Source organism: Sciurus carolinensis, chromosome 8 (genome assembly GCF_902686445.1).
Source record: "Sciurus carolinensis chromosome 8, mSciCar1.2, whole genome shotgun sequence".
Classification (NCBI taxonomy): Eukaryota; Metazoa; Chordata; class Mammalia; order Rodentia; family Sciuridae; genus Sciurus; species Sciurus carolinensis.
This window is the reverse complement of record NC_062220.1, coordinates 102,638,849-102,656,048: the sequence shown is the minus strand read 5'-3', so window position 1 is coordinate 102,656,048 and position 17,200 is coordinate 102,638,849. Positions and strand designations below refer to the sequence as shown.

Here is a 17,200-nt window from a genome sequence, read left to right as displayed (position 1 = left end):
CTGGGTTCAAGTTCAATCCCCAATACCTCAAAGAGTTAAGCCCCCACATGCACCCGTTAAAAAAAAAAAAAATAGGGATGGGGAGATAGCTCAGTCGGTAGAGTGCTCACCTCGCAAACACAAGACCGTGGGTTCAATCCCCAGCACCGCAAAAAAAAAAAAAAAAAAATATATATATATATATATATATATATATGTCAGAAAGTTTTAAAATTAAAAAAACATGCTGTGTCATATATAAAGGTTCATTCAGGCTACAGAAAACTAATTATTTGAACAGCGAGAACTAATATATTGTTAACTGGATATAAAGCTAAGCACTAAAGGGTAAAAAGAGAATTCTAAGGTATCATGGAGGTAGGCAACTAATAGCTATCTTTTTTTTTTTTTGCAGTGCTGGGGATCGAACCCAGGGCCTTGTGCTTGCAAGGCGAGCACTCTACTGACTGAGCTATCTCCCCAGCAATAGCTATCTTTTTTAAACATTTTTTTAAAGTTTTCTATGGGCCATATATTTTTATTTATTTATATGTGGTGCTGAGAATGGACCCCAGTGCCTCACAAAGGCTCAGCAAGCACTCTACTACTGAGCCACAACCCCAGGCCAATGAAGGGAAGGGAAGGGAAGGGAAGAGGGAAGGGAAGAGGGAAGGGAAGAGGGAAGGGAAGAGGGAAGGGAAGGGAAAGGAAGGGAAGGGAAGGGAAGGGAAGGGAAGGGAAGGGAAGGGAAGGGAAGGGAAGGGAAGGTCAGGTCTTAGAAAACTAGAAGTGTGGTACTGTAGAAGTGGAACTCAAACCTCTGAGGAAGGAGTTGGTTAAAGCTGCTGAGGGGGTTGGGGACAATGGGATAGTTTCGAACAAAAGCAGATAGGAAAGAGCATCTCCCAATGCCATTTTTCTCGAGTGCCCCCTATTGGCAAAGCCTAGCAGGGAAGCTGAAGGTAAAACAAATGTTGGCAGAATTCCAGCATCTACATCACAACACTGGGCATACTGTGGGAAAGGTGTGTGCATGGTATGGAGGTAAGGAACCGCGGATAAAGGGAGGTTGGATTTGAGCTACACGTGCTGAAAAATATCACGCTCAGGACACTCTCCTCTGCATCCAGACACAGGCCTCATTTGCAGTGCATTGAAGCTGAGGCATGAGGATTGCAAGTTTGAGTCCAGCCTGGGCAACTTAGTGAGTTTCTGTCCCAAAAATAGAAAGTTGAGGATCCAAGATGGCGGACTAGCAGGGAGGCTATGTTCCTTGTCCCTCCTTAACTTGGGTTTCACGCAGAGGATATTTGTTTCTCTGTGAGGCAAACTTTCTGCTTATTGATCCCCTGCTGTTTACCCCATTTGTCTATTACGATCACCTGCAGTCTGCCAACTTATCAACTACTTTTTGAGTGCAGATTGCCCTTCAATTGATGAATGGATAAAGAAACTGTGGTATATATACACAACGAACTATTGCTCATCCATAAAGAAGAATAAAATTATGGCATTTGCTGGTAAATGGATGAAGTTGGAAAATATCATGCTAATTGAAATAGGTCAAGCCCAAAAAAGCAAAGGCCCAATGTTTCCTATGATAAGTGGATGAGGATATATAATGAGGGGGCATGGCTGGGTGGGGGAAAAGAGAAGAATGAAGGAACTTTTGATGGTGTAAAAGAAAATGGGGTGGGAGGGGGTGGAAGACAGAAAGATAATAGAATGAAACAGACAGTATTACCCTACATATATGTACATGTATGATTATATGAATGGTGTGAATCTACATGGTGTACAACCATAGAAATGAAAGTTGTACCCCATTTGTATACAATGAATCAAAATGCAGTCTGTAAATATAAAAAAAAATAAAAAAATCATGCTGAACATCATCAAAATGTATAATTATACATTTTAATAAACATTAATTGATTAATTAATCGGGAACAGAGTATCCTAGCAACACTGTTCCCTTTGCAGAGGTGAAATGGAGGCTAAGGGCGGGATGGGAGGAGTTGCTTCACTGTATACCTTCCACATCTTGCAGATTTTGTACATGTGAATATCTTAACCACTCAAAAATTAACTAGTTTTAAAGAGAAAAGCCAAAACAAACAAACAAACAAACAAAAAACCACTTAATATGTTTCAAGAAGTATACTGTAGGCCAGGCACAGTGGTGCACACCTGTAATCTCAGCAGTTTAGGAGGCTGAGGCAAGAGGACCACAAGTTCAAAGCCAGCCTCAGCAATTTAGCAAAGCCCTAAGCAACTAAAACCCTTTCTCAATAAAAAATAAAAAGGGATGGGATGTGGTGGTTAAGTGCCCCTGGGTTCAATCCTCAGTACCAAAAGAAAAAGAAAAGTATTTTTTCTCTCATTTGCCAACTGACATTTATAGGATTCTAGGTACTATACCACACACAGAATAATGACTTAAAAAAAAATTCTGTTCACTGAGCCTTTTACAATTCAACCTAAAGACTGATGATCAAAGCAATATACAATGGGTACTGCAGGCATACAGAAGGACATTTAATACAAAACAGGATGTCAAAGGAAGGCATTCTGAAAAACAATGATGTCTCTTGAGGAGATTAAAGGAGAAGCTGAGATGGAGAATTATTTGAACTAAGGGCAAAATTACAGGCAAAAGCAAGATGGAGTTCAGGGTTAGGGAGAGAAGTGACAAAACACAAGATGAGCATGGGCCAGAAAATGTACAGCCTTCTACACCATGCTAAAGATTTGGAATTTTTCTTGAAATTCATAAGGTTAAGGGAAAGTGATAGTAAGATTTGCATTTCAAGAAAAAGTGGATGATGTAATGATGTCTGAAAAAAATGGACAGGATGTTAGAGACTTTTCCTGTAATCCAGTAGGGAAATGACAAGGGTTAAACAGTGGCAATGGACAGACCAAAAAAGCCAGATTTTAGACATTGAGAAAAAAGACGTGTGAAAGAGATCCAGTCAAATGTTAGCTTTTTTTTCAGGCTTTTTGTCATAACAAGTCTTTGTTCTTAAGGGACTTTTACATATGCTCTTTGTGTGTGTGTGTGTGTGTAACACTGTCCATTCCCCAGAACGAATTCTTTCTTTCTCTTTGGCAGTACCCTGTTCTTTTCCTTCAGTATACTGTACTTATTTTATTATTTTTTAAAATATATATATTTTTTAGTTGTAGGGGGACACAATACCTTTATTTTAATTTCTATGTGGTGCTGAGGATGGAACCCAGGGCCTCATGTGTGCCAGGTGAGCATGCTACCACTGAGGCACAACCCCAGCCCTGTACTTATTTTAATTCACACATTTGTATGTTTACATTTTAAACATCTGACTCATTCTGTAAAGGACCATGAATGCAGAAACCATGTCTAACCACTCAATCTCTAGTACCTAGTACAGTGTCTGCAAACAGTAGGCACTCAATGATTTGTTGAAGAAATAACTCATGTTTATAAGGTCTTGATAGACTGATAATACTAGTCATTAGGACCGGAAACACAAAGGAGGGATAGGAATTAACAGTAAGCTACTGCTTACTAAGCCAACTCTACCTATTTTTTCAGGGTTCCATTAATCTGAACCCTCTTCCTGACTCTTGTCAACATCTTTCTAATTTTCCAAACTCTCATCTAAAAGCTCACCCTCTCCTCTCCTTAAAGACTCACTTCCCCCAATTTCTTCTTCTGGTGAGGGCTGACTCCAAAGCTACAGTCCCGGTCAGAAGAAAGAATTCAAAGTTTGGCACAAGTATTGCCTACCTGGTGACAAATTACTGAAATGCAGGCCTAGGAAAATCCCGCCATAAGAAGGAAAACTCCATCCTCCGCAACTCCTAGAACACTGCCCAGCACTGTCTGTGCATACTGTTTAAACACAAGCTGGAGTGAATTAGAAAAAACTGCTAAGAGTAGGCTTATATCCTGGTTATCTATTGCCTGTGTTCTCAGGCAATTGACTACGTCCGTTTAAACTCATTTCTTCAACTGTGAAATGGAGCTGACTCTCCCCGAAAGCTCCGATTCTCCAGGTTGGGGGATGAGGAAGACGATGATGATGGGCCCTTTTAAAGTTGTGCAAACAGGTTGTGGACCGGAGAAGAAAAGATCGCTGGGGCGCTAAGTGTCAATCAAATGCATTCATACTTATTCTTGAATCTTTACGAGTTTCCGAGGGATGTAAATTCTGCTTTGGAACATTTCCTCTGTTCTATTCAGCAGTTTTTCCCAAACTTTAGCCTAATGCGTAAGAAAAACAAGGCAAACTAAAAAGAGGAAAAGCGGGCCCCTGTTATGGGTCCGCGCCTGAAGCGACCGCGAGATCAGCCAGCCCAAACAGCGGCTCAGCGTGTGGATCGCGCAACCTTGTAACTCAGTGTCCGCGTGATACGAGTCCCGGCTGAGACGAAGAAATACCCAGTCTTAGTGGAAAGTCGCTTGAAAAAAAGCACGCGGCAGCTTCTTCCTCCCCAAACAAATCTCAAAACTCAAATAACCAACACTGAGAATGGGCGGGAAAGTTCGGATGACTGAAATCGCGCCACCTTATTGGTTAACCCCGCTGTCGTTCCCAGTGTCCCGCCTCCCTTGCTCGCGGGCGATATTTTCATTGGCCCTCCTCCGCTCTCATTGGTTCGTCCTTCTGTTCGTTAGGCTCGTCGCGTGGCTAGAGGTGGAGGGCGCGTCAGTGTTGGGGCTGAAGGACCCGCCTCCGCGTGCCGTGTGCAAAAACAAACAGCCGTTAGGGAGGAGGTGCTGGGGGCGGAGTTCTGGTTAGAAAAAGGCTCGCGATTGGGCAGTAGCTGGGGTTCAAACCAGCAAGGTGGGCGACCATTGGCCGTAGTGGCTCGAGGCGGGCCCCGGTTATTGTCCGGTCCGGCGGCGGCGGCGGTCCGAGCTGCGAGAGCGGCTGCGGCGGCGCGGGGCGGCAGCGGGTGGTCGCGCGGCCGAGCGGAGGCAGAGGCGGCCGAGACCATGGTGAGGGCGGGCGAGCGGCGAGGGTGTCGGCGCGGAAACGCGTCAGCGTCGCTACCTGTGGAGTCGGGAATTGGCGGGCGTCGGGGCCGCGTCCGGCGAAACCTCTCGCCGCCCTCCGGGGGGGCCCGGGCCGCGGAGTCCGTGGTGGGTGGCTGCCCGATCGCTGGGCAGGGCCAGATCGGGTGCGAACTCTGCTCGGAGCAGAGCAGGTCTGTCCCGACCCGGTCGGCCCAGCGACGACAGAAACGTCAGAAATGCCGCACGCCAGTCTGAAACGAGAACGCCAGAACCCAACGGCCAGATCTGGCTTGGAAAGACAGAAACAAGTGCTAGTGCGCTGACGCACCAATGAGGTCAAGCAGGAGCCGCTGTACAAGTTAGAAGTCTTTAGCGTTGTTTGGTTACGTAATTTCCCGGGCCGTAAATTTGAGGTTTTCTGCCAAAGGGGCTTGTATTCGTGGTCCTTTGAGCCAGAAAGAATGGTCTTACGAATCAGAACCGCACGATTTGTTCTAGATGATTGCATGGGTTTGAGATGAACGCCCGTTATCCTCTGACTCTTTTGCAGTTGGCGTTTTTTCGCTATACAACGGTACTTCCCTTTGCCGCTGCTGTGGATTTTTGATCTTATATATCTCTTATTATGAAACCCAGATCTTTTTAAGAAAAGTGAGTTTGTTTTTAAATGAAAGTGAATAAAACTTAAGGCCCGTTGTAAAATTGAGGAAAGGACAAACGTGCTAAAGGATAAGAGACATGCATTGAATCAAGTCTGTAATAGCGACACTTTTATTTATTTATGTCGGTATTCCTGCTTTAAGCAGCCTAAGACAGGTAACCAACTTGAGGAACCTGCTTAAAAGTTAACTTCAGGTTTCATTTCTTTGTTTTTGTTCTGTTTTGCGATGCTGGGGATGTCATGTCTTATACCACAGATATTAGATGACATATCCTATCCTATGCTTGAGAATGACATGTGTGGAATTTAATAGACATAACACCTAACTATAAGCAGATTGGCCAATCAAGAGGACACAGATTTTGGTTATTGTAAAATTCTCAAACTTGGAATTGGAATAGGTCTTATGGATAATTGCATCCAACCTCTTATTGTAGTTTACTATTATTATAGTTCACAAACTGAGGTGGAGGTTACATCTAATCTGTAAATTGCCTCAAGCTGATGATTTTCATGAACGTTGCTAATTTTTAAGATGTTTCTCCATCTCTAGTGATAGGTATTGTTTACATTTACAAGCAGTCAAAAATATATAATCATTAGCAAAAATACAGGAGGCATCAAGTTGTTATTCTTGAAAAGATTTTAAGCTTGAGGGGGAGTAAATATGTGTTTATTAAATCAGTATGAAAATATTCAGTGTCCAAGTTTTTCTAAGTGAAATATACCCAAGCATGCACCTTATCCCATATATATATATGGGGCTTAACCGATTAATAATGATACATTTCTTCTAAGTATTTTTATATTGCTTATATTTTGTTTCTCAGTCATCAGCTGTATGAATGTATAAAATTGGGAGGATACAGATTGAGAGGATTTGGGAAAGAAAATAATTATCCACTTATTGTACAATTTTGTATGCAGATAGGTTTGATACCACAAAAATTTGTTTTTGTTAAGTGTAAAAAATGTATCTGGAAGGCTGAGATGAGAGGATCACAAATTGGAGGCCAGCCAGCCTCAGCAATGTAGCAAGGCCCTAAGCAACTTAGACTGTGTCTTAAAAACTATAAAGGGTGGTCTGGGGTTGTGACTCAGTGGTAGCACACTTGCCTAGCATGTGTGGGTCACTGGGTTCAATTCTCAAGACCATATATAAATAAAGGTCCATCAACAACTGAAAAGATATTTAAAAAAAAAACTAAACAGGACTGGGGAATGTAGCTCAGTGGTAAAGTGTCCCTGGGTTAAATCCCCAGTATTAAAAAAAAAAAAAAAAAAATGTATCTGGAGTCTCCAAACCTTGGAAATAATCATTTAATGTATTAAGGCTTTTTTTTTTTTTTTTTTTTTTTTTCCTCTCTTTAATGGGATCTTGCTATATTGTCCAGGCTGGTCTCCCAGTGCCTGGATTCAAGCAATCCTCCTGCCTCATCTTCCCAAGTAGTTGGAACTACAGGCATGTGCTACCACACCCAGCATATATTAAGGCTTTTAAAAACTGATTATAACCAGTGCCTGAAATCCAAGTGACTTGGAAGGCTGAGATAGGAAAATCAGAAGTAGAGGTCTTAGAAACTGATTGGGACCCTGTCCCCCCAAAATATAAGTACTGGGGATGTACTCAGTTATAAAGCAACCCTGAGTTCCACCCCAGTACCAAAAAATAAAAGTTGGTTATACATCTACTTCCTTAAAAAGCAAATAAGTAGAACAGCAAATAAAACAGGATAAAATTGCTTAAGCAGAGTAATTATAATTAGTGTATAAATTGAGAAACCTGGGGAGTTTTGTGGTTGGTAGCTTTTAGTTAATAACTAGTTCTTATTTTTTTAATTGAGTCACAGGGAGACAATAATAATTTTAGACTCGTACCACTTAAGAAGATTTTACATGTTTTTTTTAATTTTTTTTAGTTGACAATGGACCTTTATTTATTTATATGCATGACTGAGAATCGAACCTAGTACCTCACACGTGCTAGGCAAGCGCTCTGCTGCTGAGCCATAACCCCAGCCCCCATGTTTTTTTACTAATATAAATAAAGATGAAGTGTTTTTTTTAAATTTAATAGATGAGAATATCTTATTAATGGAGGTGACTTCAAATAAAAGATGATCTATCTTTTTTTTGTATGGCAATATGGTCAGGAATTATTAAAATATTGAGGCATCCTCAGAAATCTGGAGAGTTTCAGTTCTCCCTAGTAAATGTAAATCTCGCTGAATTGTTTTAATGTCAGAAAGAGAATATGAATTGATTCATAGACTGTTTTTTCCTGCTTCTAATACCTCCCAGGGCATTGCTGTTTTGTTCTACCACACACATACAGACACACACATAAAACACACAGGATTTTGGGCGATTAGTGTTTGATCCACTGAGACTTACAGACTAAACATAGTTGATTATAGATTAAAAAAAAAAAAAATTTGAGGAAGGCCTTACATAGAGAATATGCCACCTCAAAATTTGCTTTTTAAAGTATAGACCCTCAAGCCCCCAACTCTTTAAACTGACTCTTTTTAACAAAGTTGTTTGTTTTACAGATTTAAATGGCAAAGTCAAGCCAGGCCAGTGGCACATGACTGTTGTCCCACCTACTTGGGAGGCTGAGACAGGAGGATTGCAAGTTTGAGACCAGCCTTGGCAACTTTGCAAGACCCTGTCTCAAAAACTAAAAAAGACTGGGCATGTACCTCGGTGATAGAAGATCCCTGGGTTCAATCCCCAATAACCATTAAAAAAAAAGAAGAAGAAGAAGAAGAAAATGAGTTCCTCTTAAACAAAAGCTCATAGCTTTTGCACATAGAAATAGGATTTATAGGTTCTGTATCATTATATATACATACCTTGGGCTAGGACTATAGCTCAGTTGTGCTTGCCTCGCATGCACAAGGCCCTGGGTTCAATCCCCAGCAACACCAAAAAAAAAAAATAATAATAATATATATATATATATACCTCATTTGTTGAAATAACTGTTTAATAATCTATTGCATTTAGATATCATAATTAAACTATTCTCCTGTAAAGTGGACATGAAGATGATTTGAGAAGCATTTGTTTTCTGTCAGCCAAAAGTAAGATTTGTCCCTTTAGTAGAATTTATGTATGTGGTAAAATACATAACATAAAATTTACTGTTTTATTTATTTATTTATTGGGTACTGGGGATTGAACCTACATGTGCTCTACCACTGAGCTGTATCACTTTTTTTTTTTTTTTCTTTTTCTTTTTTTGAGACAGGGTCTTGCTAACTTGCTTAGGGCCTTGCTAAGTTGCCGGGGCTGGCCTTGAACTTGTGATCCTTCTGCTTCAACCTCCCTAGTCACTGGGATTACAGGTATGCAACGCCATGCCTGGCTCCATTTTTAAAGTGTACTGTTTAGTGGTATTAAGTACATTCCCGTTGTGCAACCATCACTACCATTTATGTGTAAAACTTTTTCATCTTCTCAAACTGAAACTATCTATTAAATAACAATTCCCCATTTTCTCCTCCTCCCCCAGTCCCTGGCAACAAATTCTACTTTCCAGCTATGAATTTTACTACTCCAGGGTCCTAAACATTCTAACACAAGCTATACCACAGCACTTCACCGCTTTTTCTGTTTTGAGAGAGAATCTCACTAGGCTGGCCTTGAATTTGGAATCCTCCTCCTTCAGTCTCATTAGTAGCATATACCATCACACCTGTCTAGTATTTTGTCTTATTATGACTAGATTTCATTTAGCATAATGCCCTCAAGTTTCATCCATATTACAGCATGTATTGGGATTTCCTTTTCAAAGCTAAATATTATTCTTTTCTCTTGTATATTTCATTTTGTTTATCAGTGGACACAGTTTTATTCTTCCTTTTGGCTATTGTGAATAATGTTGCTATAGACTTGGACATACAGATTACTGTTTGAGTTCTTTCAATTTGGGGGCAGATACCCAGAAGTAGAGTAATTGAATATGTTTAATTTTTTTGAGGTTTGTCACCCTCCCCGCTTGGTAATGTACTTATTTCTTCCAGAAGGGCTACATTTTAAATGTTTCTATGGAAATAATGTTATATCGACATTTTAAAAATTTGTTTAATTACATAGTATTTCAGGTATGCATAAAAATTACCAATGTACGTGTAAGAATCATCAATCAGAAAGTTGAGAAATATGTTCAAATTTTAGAATTTTAGAATGTCACACTTTAAGTGGATGTTTAATGTTTGAATTTTTTATAATAAGGTAATTAAATATGATAATCATATGTGTATTTACAAAGGAAGAAGGGGGGATCACCTAGGTATTTTTAGTTATCTAGAATAAAACTAGAAATTTTGTTGCTTGATTTTTTTCTTTTTTTTTTGAAGTAAGCATTTTAATTCTTCATCCAAAACTTTTTTCTTTCTTTCTTTCTTTCTTTCTTTTTTTTTTTTAAATGTAGGCTGGAGGCAAAGCTGGAAAGGATAGTGGGAAGGCCAAGGCCAAGGCAGTGTCTCGCTCACAAAGAGCTGGACTACAGGTAATGAATCTGTACTATACTAGTTTGTTTTTAAATTACTTTCTTTTTTATTGCATTTTATGACCTATAAGAAACCTTTTTAAACAGGGAAGTTGGAAGTTCAGTGTAAGATTTGAGTTTAGTTGTTTTTTTTTTTTTTTTTAGTTTAGTTTTATCCTTGTGGCAATGGTGAGAGTTTGAGTGAGTGAGTGACATGATCCAGGTGATCCTGAAGGAAGGGGGATAGGAACTTAAATTGATGTACACATTGTATATTTTAAGGCACCATGTAAATTCTCAATTAGGATTTATTCAAAGCATATTTAATTTGGAAGTGTGATGGAAGTCAGATAGTTTAAGAACAAGTTAACATGTACTTAGAGTGGGATGAGAAAGAATAAAAAACATGTACAGAAAATGAGTGGAGAATAAAGGGCTTAAAGAAAGTCAAAGGAAGGTTTATTCTGAGGCTTAGAATTTAAGGCACACAGACATTTGTAGTAGGGTTATGTTATGAATTAAATTTAAGTGGATTCACTTTGAAGTTCACCAAAACATCCATATGGAAATGTCCAGAAGTTGGAAACACGAGTCCAGCTTTTTAAGAATAGTGATAGAATTACAAATTTGAGATCATTTGTGCAAAATTGATAACTCATGCTATAAATAAGTTTCCTAACTTGTGAATGAGAAAGGAATACAAGGATTCATTGGTAGATCCTAAGAGTGAGGAATCCTCAAGGGATAGTATTAGAATACCAAATAAAACAGGATTTAGACTACAGTCTAACTAGCACATATACATATATATACATATGAAGTATACATATATGTATGTAAGAGTGATATGCATATGTACATTTATGTATAGTAGTAGTACATATACTTATTAAGTACATGTATGTTCACTTAAGTACTGTGTTATCATTACCCCTGCTCAAAATAAAGTTCTTAATTATAGCTCTCTGTTATATACTGACTGCTGTAGCAGATACACAGTCCTAATAAGGAAGAGGAAAAAAAGCCAGGTACCATCCACCTATAGTCCCAGCTTTAAGAAGCTCATAATCACTTAGTTGGGGGAATGATTTTTCTCCTTATCTGGAAGTGACTACTAGACTTCAAGTGTGGTGTTCTTCAGAGGCCAAGTCTAGGTTGGGAGAAATGATGACAAGAAAGTAAGGATTTGAGGATTTATTTATTTATTTTGCCATATTAGGGATTGAACCCAGTGCTCTCTACCACTGAGCTACATTCCCAGTCCTTATTTTTTAAATTTTGAGACAGAGTCTCACTAAATTGTGGAGGCTAGTCTCCTGTGATCTTTGTCTCAGCCTTCCAACTAGCTAGGATTACAGGCATATATCACCATGCCCACCACAAGTTTGAAATTTGTTTTTAAATTTTGCCTTTGAAAGGATATGTAGACTAACTAGAAGTAGTTGTTGTAGAGCGTGGGAAAGTTTTAAGTAAAGTTTGCAGAAGGAAAGGAGCCAGTGGAAAGGAAATTATTGGAGTTGTTGAAATAAAGGAAGAATGAAGGGGTGAGGATGGTAAGAAGTGATGGGAGTGACTGAGGGATGCACCTCCATGGTAGTGTGTGTGCTTAGCATGTGCAAGGCCTTGCTTTTAATCCCTAGCACCACCACCACCAACAACAAAAATACAAGAAGGAAAAAGAAGTGGGGAGGGTAAGTCAAATGGAATTAGTATATTTGGAAGTAAGAAAGTACCCTCATTCTCAGTAGAAGAAAAAAGTCAATGAGAAAATGGTATTGATTTTTCTTAACTGTCAGGTCATCTCTTAAAACTGAGCAAAGAACAGAGTTAGAGTTAGAGGAATGTAATGGAAGTTCAAAGTCACATGTAACTGTGTGAAGGTATTTACTAGATATGAATATGATATGAATATTATCACTGAGCCATGCAGTTGATAGCACAGCACAGTTTCTCTTTATTATATAATGAAACTTTCCATATTGTACAGGAGTTGAAGATTTGGGGCATATTATCAGGATATACAGTCCCCAGGAACTATTAATTGCCAAATAGGTTTGATTTCAAATATGTGTGACCAAGTTGGTTTGTTCTTATTATTTTATGTTGTCTTATTAAGGCTTTGATTACGACTCAGTGATGTGATGTTAGGATTATATAGTGCTTCGCAGTGAAATATCTCTCTTTCAGTTTCCTGTGGGCCGCATCCACAGACACTTGAAGACTCGCACCACAAGCCACGGACGGGTGGGTGCCACTGCTGCCGTCTATAGTGCTGCGATTCTGGAGTACCTCACTGCTGAGGTTTGTTGGGTCATATCTTGTATATGGGATTCCAAAAGATTTTCTAAACTAAAAGAATGAAACCCATCAAATTCAAAAAGACATATGTGCTCTTTAGTTTCATTTCTTTTCCTTTTTTTTTTCTTTTTTTTGTAGTTATAGATGGACAGAATGCTTTTATTTTATTTTTGTATTTTTATGCAGTGCCAAGAGCGAACCCAGTGTCTCTCACATGCCAGGCAAGTGATTTGCCTCTAAGCTACAGCCCCAGCCCTTTAGTTTCTTTTTAATAGCAGTTTTAGCTGTATCTTTTAGACCTGTCAGCCAGTGTTGGTGTTAAAAAGAAATTTGGTATACTTACTTTTACAGTGAAGCAAGGTCCAGGAGTCCATATTTTTAACTGACCTGACAAAAGTATTAAATACTATACAAATTAAGTGAACTCTGAGGTGTGTGTGTGTGTGTGTGTGTATACACATATATATAGTAGAGTCAACAGGCAATATTTATGACATTTAACAGTATGACCTCTTGGTTTATAAAGATTGGAATGGGTAAAGATTTGCCAAAATGATGATATATAAAAATCACAAGCAGGGGATTTAGTTCAGTGGTAGAATACCTGCCTGGCATGTGCAAAGTAAGGGCCTGAGATCAATCCCCAGAACTGCTTTAAAAAAAAAAAAAAAAAAAAAAATCAGCTAGGTACGGTGGTACACAACTATAATCCTAGCAGCTTGGGTAGCTGAGGCAGAAGGATCATGAGTTCAAAGCCCACCGCAGCAACTTAGTGAGGCTCTATCTCTAAATAAAATATTAAAAAGGACTGGGGAGGGACTGGACCTGGGGCTCAGTGGCAGAGCTCTTACCTAAAATGTATGAGGCACTGGGTTCTATCCTTAGCACCACATACAAAAGTGTGCAAATAAAATAAAGGCATGCTGTCTACAACTACAAAAGGCATCTACAACCACAAAAAAAAATTTTAGAAATTTATAAAAGGATTTGGGATGTGACTTAGTAGTAAAGCACCCCTGGGTTCAATCCCCAGTACACCCCCCCACCACCAAAATCACAAATATATTATGATATCAGAGATTTTTAAAAAAAAACCTAAAGATCTAATCAGTCCTAATTTGGTTGTACATAGATTGACATCTTAGGAAGATATTTGGGCAAAGAGTTTTTAATTTTGGGATCTTGGATTACCACTTTCCCCATTCCCCACGAAGCTCATTCAGCTACATTCCAGACCAGGGGAGTGATTTGAGTAGTGAGCAAGTCAAGTGGTAGAGATAGATAGCAGATCTGTAAAAAGGGAAGTTTCTTGCTTAAGGAAGATGTGTATATTATAAACTGAGGAATTTAGGTTTAACCTGTATGTCAGTTATTGTTGCTATCATTTCATTATCTTCAAGTTATCCGTGTCCCATTGCAGATATAACATGGAATTATAGGTAGTTTTTAACTTTTAAGTTAAGATTAAACAGGCTATAGGTGTAGCTTAGTGATAGAGCATTTATTTAGCATGCTTGAAGCTCTGGGTTCAATCCCAGCACAAGAAAAAAAAAAAAAGATTAGAAAATAAGTACACTTTTAAAAGCAGTCAACAGGGCAAGGGTTGTAACTCAGTGGTGGAGCGTTTGCCTCATATATATGAGGCACTGGGTTTGATCCTCAGCACCACGTAAAAATAAATACATGAAGATATTGTGTCCATCTACAATAAATATTTTTTAAAAATATTTATTTTTTAAAAAATAAGCTGTTAACATATTCTACATATTTAAATTTGGAATTTTAGTCATTCAGTAGAGGTAAATTATTGAAATCTAAGCCAAGAGTCCAGATCAGGAGTAATCACTTTTCAGTCTTGGCTTTGCATTAAATCCATTTGGAGAACTTTCAAATGGGCCTCATTTAAAACTAGTCAGAATCCCTGAAGAGAATGGGGAGAGTACTGGTGGTTGTGATTCTAATGTACACATAGTCTTAACCACTGCTCTACTTAAATGAGGAAGCTCTATGTTTTCTGTATTACTTCCATTAAAGGTATGATAATGCCAGTATAATTTATGGAGGCACAAAAATAAAATGCAGTGTCTGTCTAACAAGAACTTTAGAATTTCTCTACTTGAAAATCCCCATTATAATATGAAAGGATTCTTGCTTATTGCCTATGAATTTATAGAGACCATTAACGTTAAAAACCTGTGAATAAGAAATTATTTTAAATTACGTTTTTAAACTCTTTTGTTTCTTTTTTTTCTTCTGAGTATTAAGAAATAAATTCCAGCCATTAAGGGAAATGAACCACCAGATAGACTACATGAATACCAAAAATAGACTACACAGATAAATTAAAATAGATGATTTTTCTGAATGTTTACATTTAGAATCTTGGTTGAGGGATAATATCCACTGTTCTTCCTTTAATTTCTTTCTATAAACAAGTAGGCTTTTGCTCAAGTTTCTATCTGTGTTTCAGAGAATGAATATAAAAGGGATCAAGTGAAGTAATGAGTTTTATGAAAGCATTATAGCAATAAAGGAAAGAAATGCTGCACTGAACTCTTTAAACTTCATTTGACACTGTTTCATGACTGCTTTGTAGGTGCTGGAGCTGGCAGGTAATGCTTCCAAGGATCTTAAAGTAAAGCGTATCACTCCACGTCACTTGCAGCTTGCAATACGTGGTGATGAAGAGTTGGACTCTCTTATCAAGGCTACCATCGCTGGGGGTGGTATGTATTATTAAACCTAGATTGTTATTGGTCTTTTCTAATAAGTATATCATTCAGATCAATGATCCTTTGCATTTGAATGACTAACTAGAAAACATATAAACTTTAATTCCCTAAATCTTAAACCTATTACATTTCTAGGCTTCTTTTCATGATGATCTGAATAAATATTTGCTCTCCTTGTAGTCACACATAATACTAGTCTTATTTTAGCCAATATTTATCTAAATTCCATATGTGATACTTCAAACCTGATGGTTAAAATATTTTCCATACCTTTAAAACTATTTTTGAAAAATGGTCTTGAGAAATTGCTTAACATAATACCTTTGAAAGGGCTAAAATACTGGAAATGGGTCAGGATCAAAAGAGGTAAGTTGGTAGTTCTTAATTTGTTTTGGATTATCAGGAGGACCTATGAAAACTATTGTTACTTGTCTCTAAAAAATCACATAAAATCAACTTTACCTATAGTTTTACAGGGTTCACAGACCCTTGGGGTAGGGGTAGTCCTTGTAAGTACTTTTAATGTGGAAAGGGACTTAGGTTTCTTTCTTTGTATATTTGCTTTTTTTTAGCTTGCTTTTTAACTTTAGTAAGTGTTAAGATGTAGCCTGCTAATTAGGGCTCTGAAGGCTGAGGCAGGAGGATAGATAGTAGGTTCAAAGCCAGCCTCGGCAATTTAGCAAGACCCTAATAAGTAACTTGGTGAGACCCTGTCTCAAAATAAAATATAAAAAGGACTGGGGATGTAGCTCAGTGGTTAAGTTCAATTGAGTTCAATCCCTGGTATCAAAAAAAAAAAAAAATGTAGCCAGCTAAAAACGTTTTTAATAATAACTTGTTTTGTTTTAATTTCATTCTAGGTGTGATCCCTCATATCCACAAATCTCTGATTGGAAAGAAGGGACAGCAGAAAACTGCTTAGAGGGTTGTTTTAACTAACCCTCTTCCTCCCCGTCATTGTACTGTAACTGAGACAGAAGATAACAATGGGGATATGTGGAATTTTTAAAAACAGTTAAATGGAAAGGCATAGACAATTACTGTAGACATACTAAAAAAAGAAACATTTGTATGTTCTTAGACTCGAAGTTTGATAAAGTACCTTTTCATGTGGTGACAGTTGTGTGTTGATTGGCTAGGTTTCTCCCATATGTTTTATACAAAAATGGAATTGATAAACCATTTTTTACAAAATTAATTGTCTCAAAACTGTTCTGTTCATGATGTATTGGAAATATTTTGCTCAGCTTTTGAAATTTTAATTCAAATTCATTATTCAGAATAATCTTAAAATAGAAATTGGGAATATAGCTTTATCATGATTGATATGCCATGTTATATTGAATGTTAGATGCTATAATTTGTAGTAATGCTCCATTATTTTATTATATACCACTAAGGAAGGAAAACTCCTTGAATTAATGCCATCAATTACAGGATCTATCTCAATTTCAGAGATGTTAGATTATGGAAAAATGTGCATTTAAGACTGAAATGAGGTAGTAGATTTACTGGACTCCTTTATTGAGCACTTCACCACGTGCCAGGCCCTGTGGTTAGTGCTTCACTAATCAAGAACTCTTATTATCCTCACTTTATAGACATGGAGCCTGAGGTTCACCAAAATTAAATGATCTGCCAAAAAATATTGAGAACTAATAGAATGGAGCAGAGCTAGGATATATACCTAGATCTTACTGACTCAAGAGCCTACACCCTTACCTAGAATTAATGTTAGATTTATCAAACCTTTCTGCTTTTGGCTTAAAATTCCAACTTTTGGTGGTCTTTTATTGATATAGTAACATACATTAATTTGTACAATCTTTTAAGATTTATTTTTTGTTGTCAGTTTCTAAGTAACTGTTAGAAGATTTAAGTTAATGTGCTAATTAATGGTCCATCAGAAAATTCTATTTTTCTGTCTGGAAATCTTCATTAAAGAAGGAAATTTTTTGATGTTTTATAGTATAACACTATCAAAACAAAACTCAATTTTTAAAATATTTTATTATGGAAATTCTCACAAA

General features: G+C 37.8%; 1 protein-coding gene across 1 annotated transcript; it reads left to right on the top strand.

Annotated features, from left to right (window-relative positions):
• Nucleotides 1-4,651: 4,651 nt before the first annotated feature.
• Nucleotides 4,652-16,287, top strand: LOC124990207 (histone H2A.V). Its single transcript, XM_047559938.1, has 5 exons — nucleotides 4,652-4,966; nucleotides 10,084-10,161; nucleotides 12,328-12,441; nucleotides 15,035-15,164; nucleotides 16,031-16,287. The coding sequence occupies exons 1-5, from the start codon at nucleotides 4,964-4,966 to the stop codon at nucleotides 16,090-16,092; spliced, it is 387 nt and encodes a 128-aa protein (XP_047415894.1). The 5' UTR covers nucleotides 4,652-4,963; the 3' UTR covers nucleotides 16,093-16,287.
• Nucleotides 16,288-17,200: the final 913 nt, after the last annotated feature.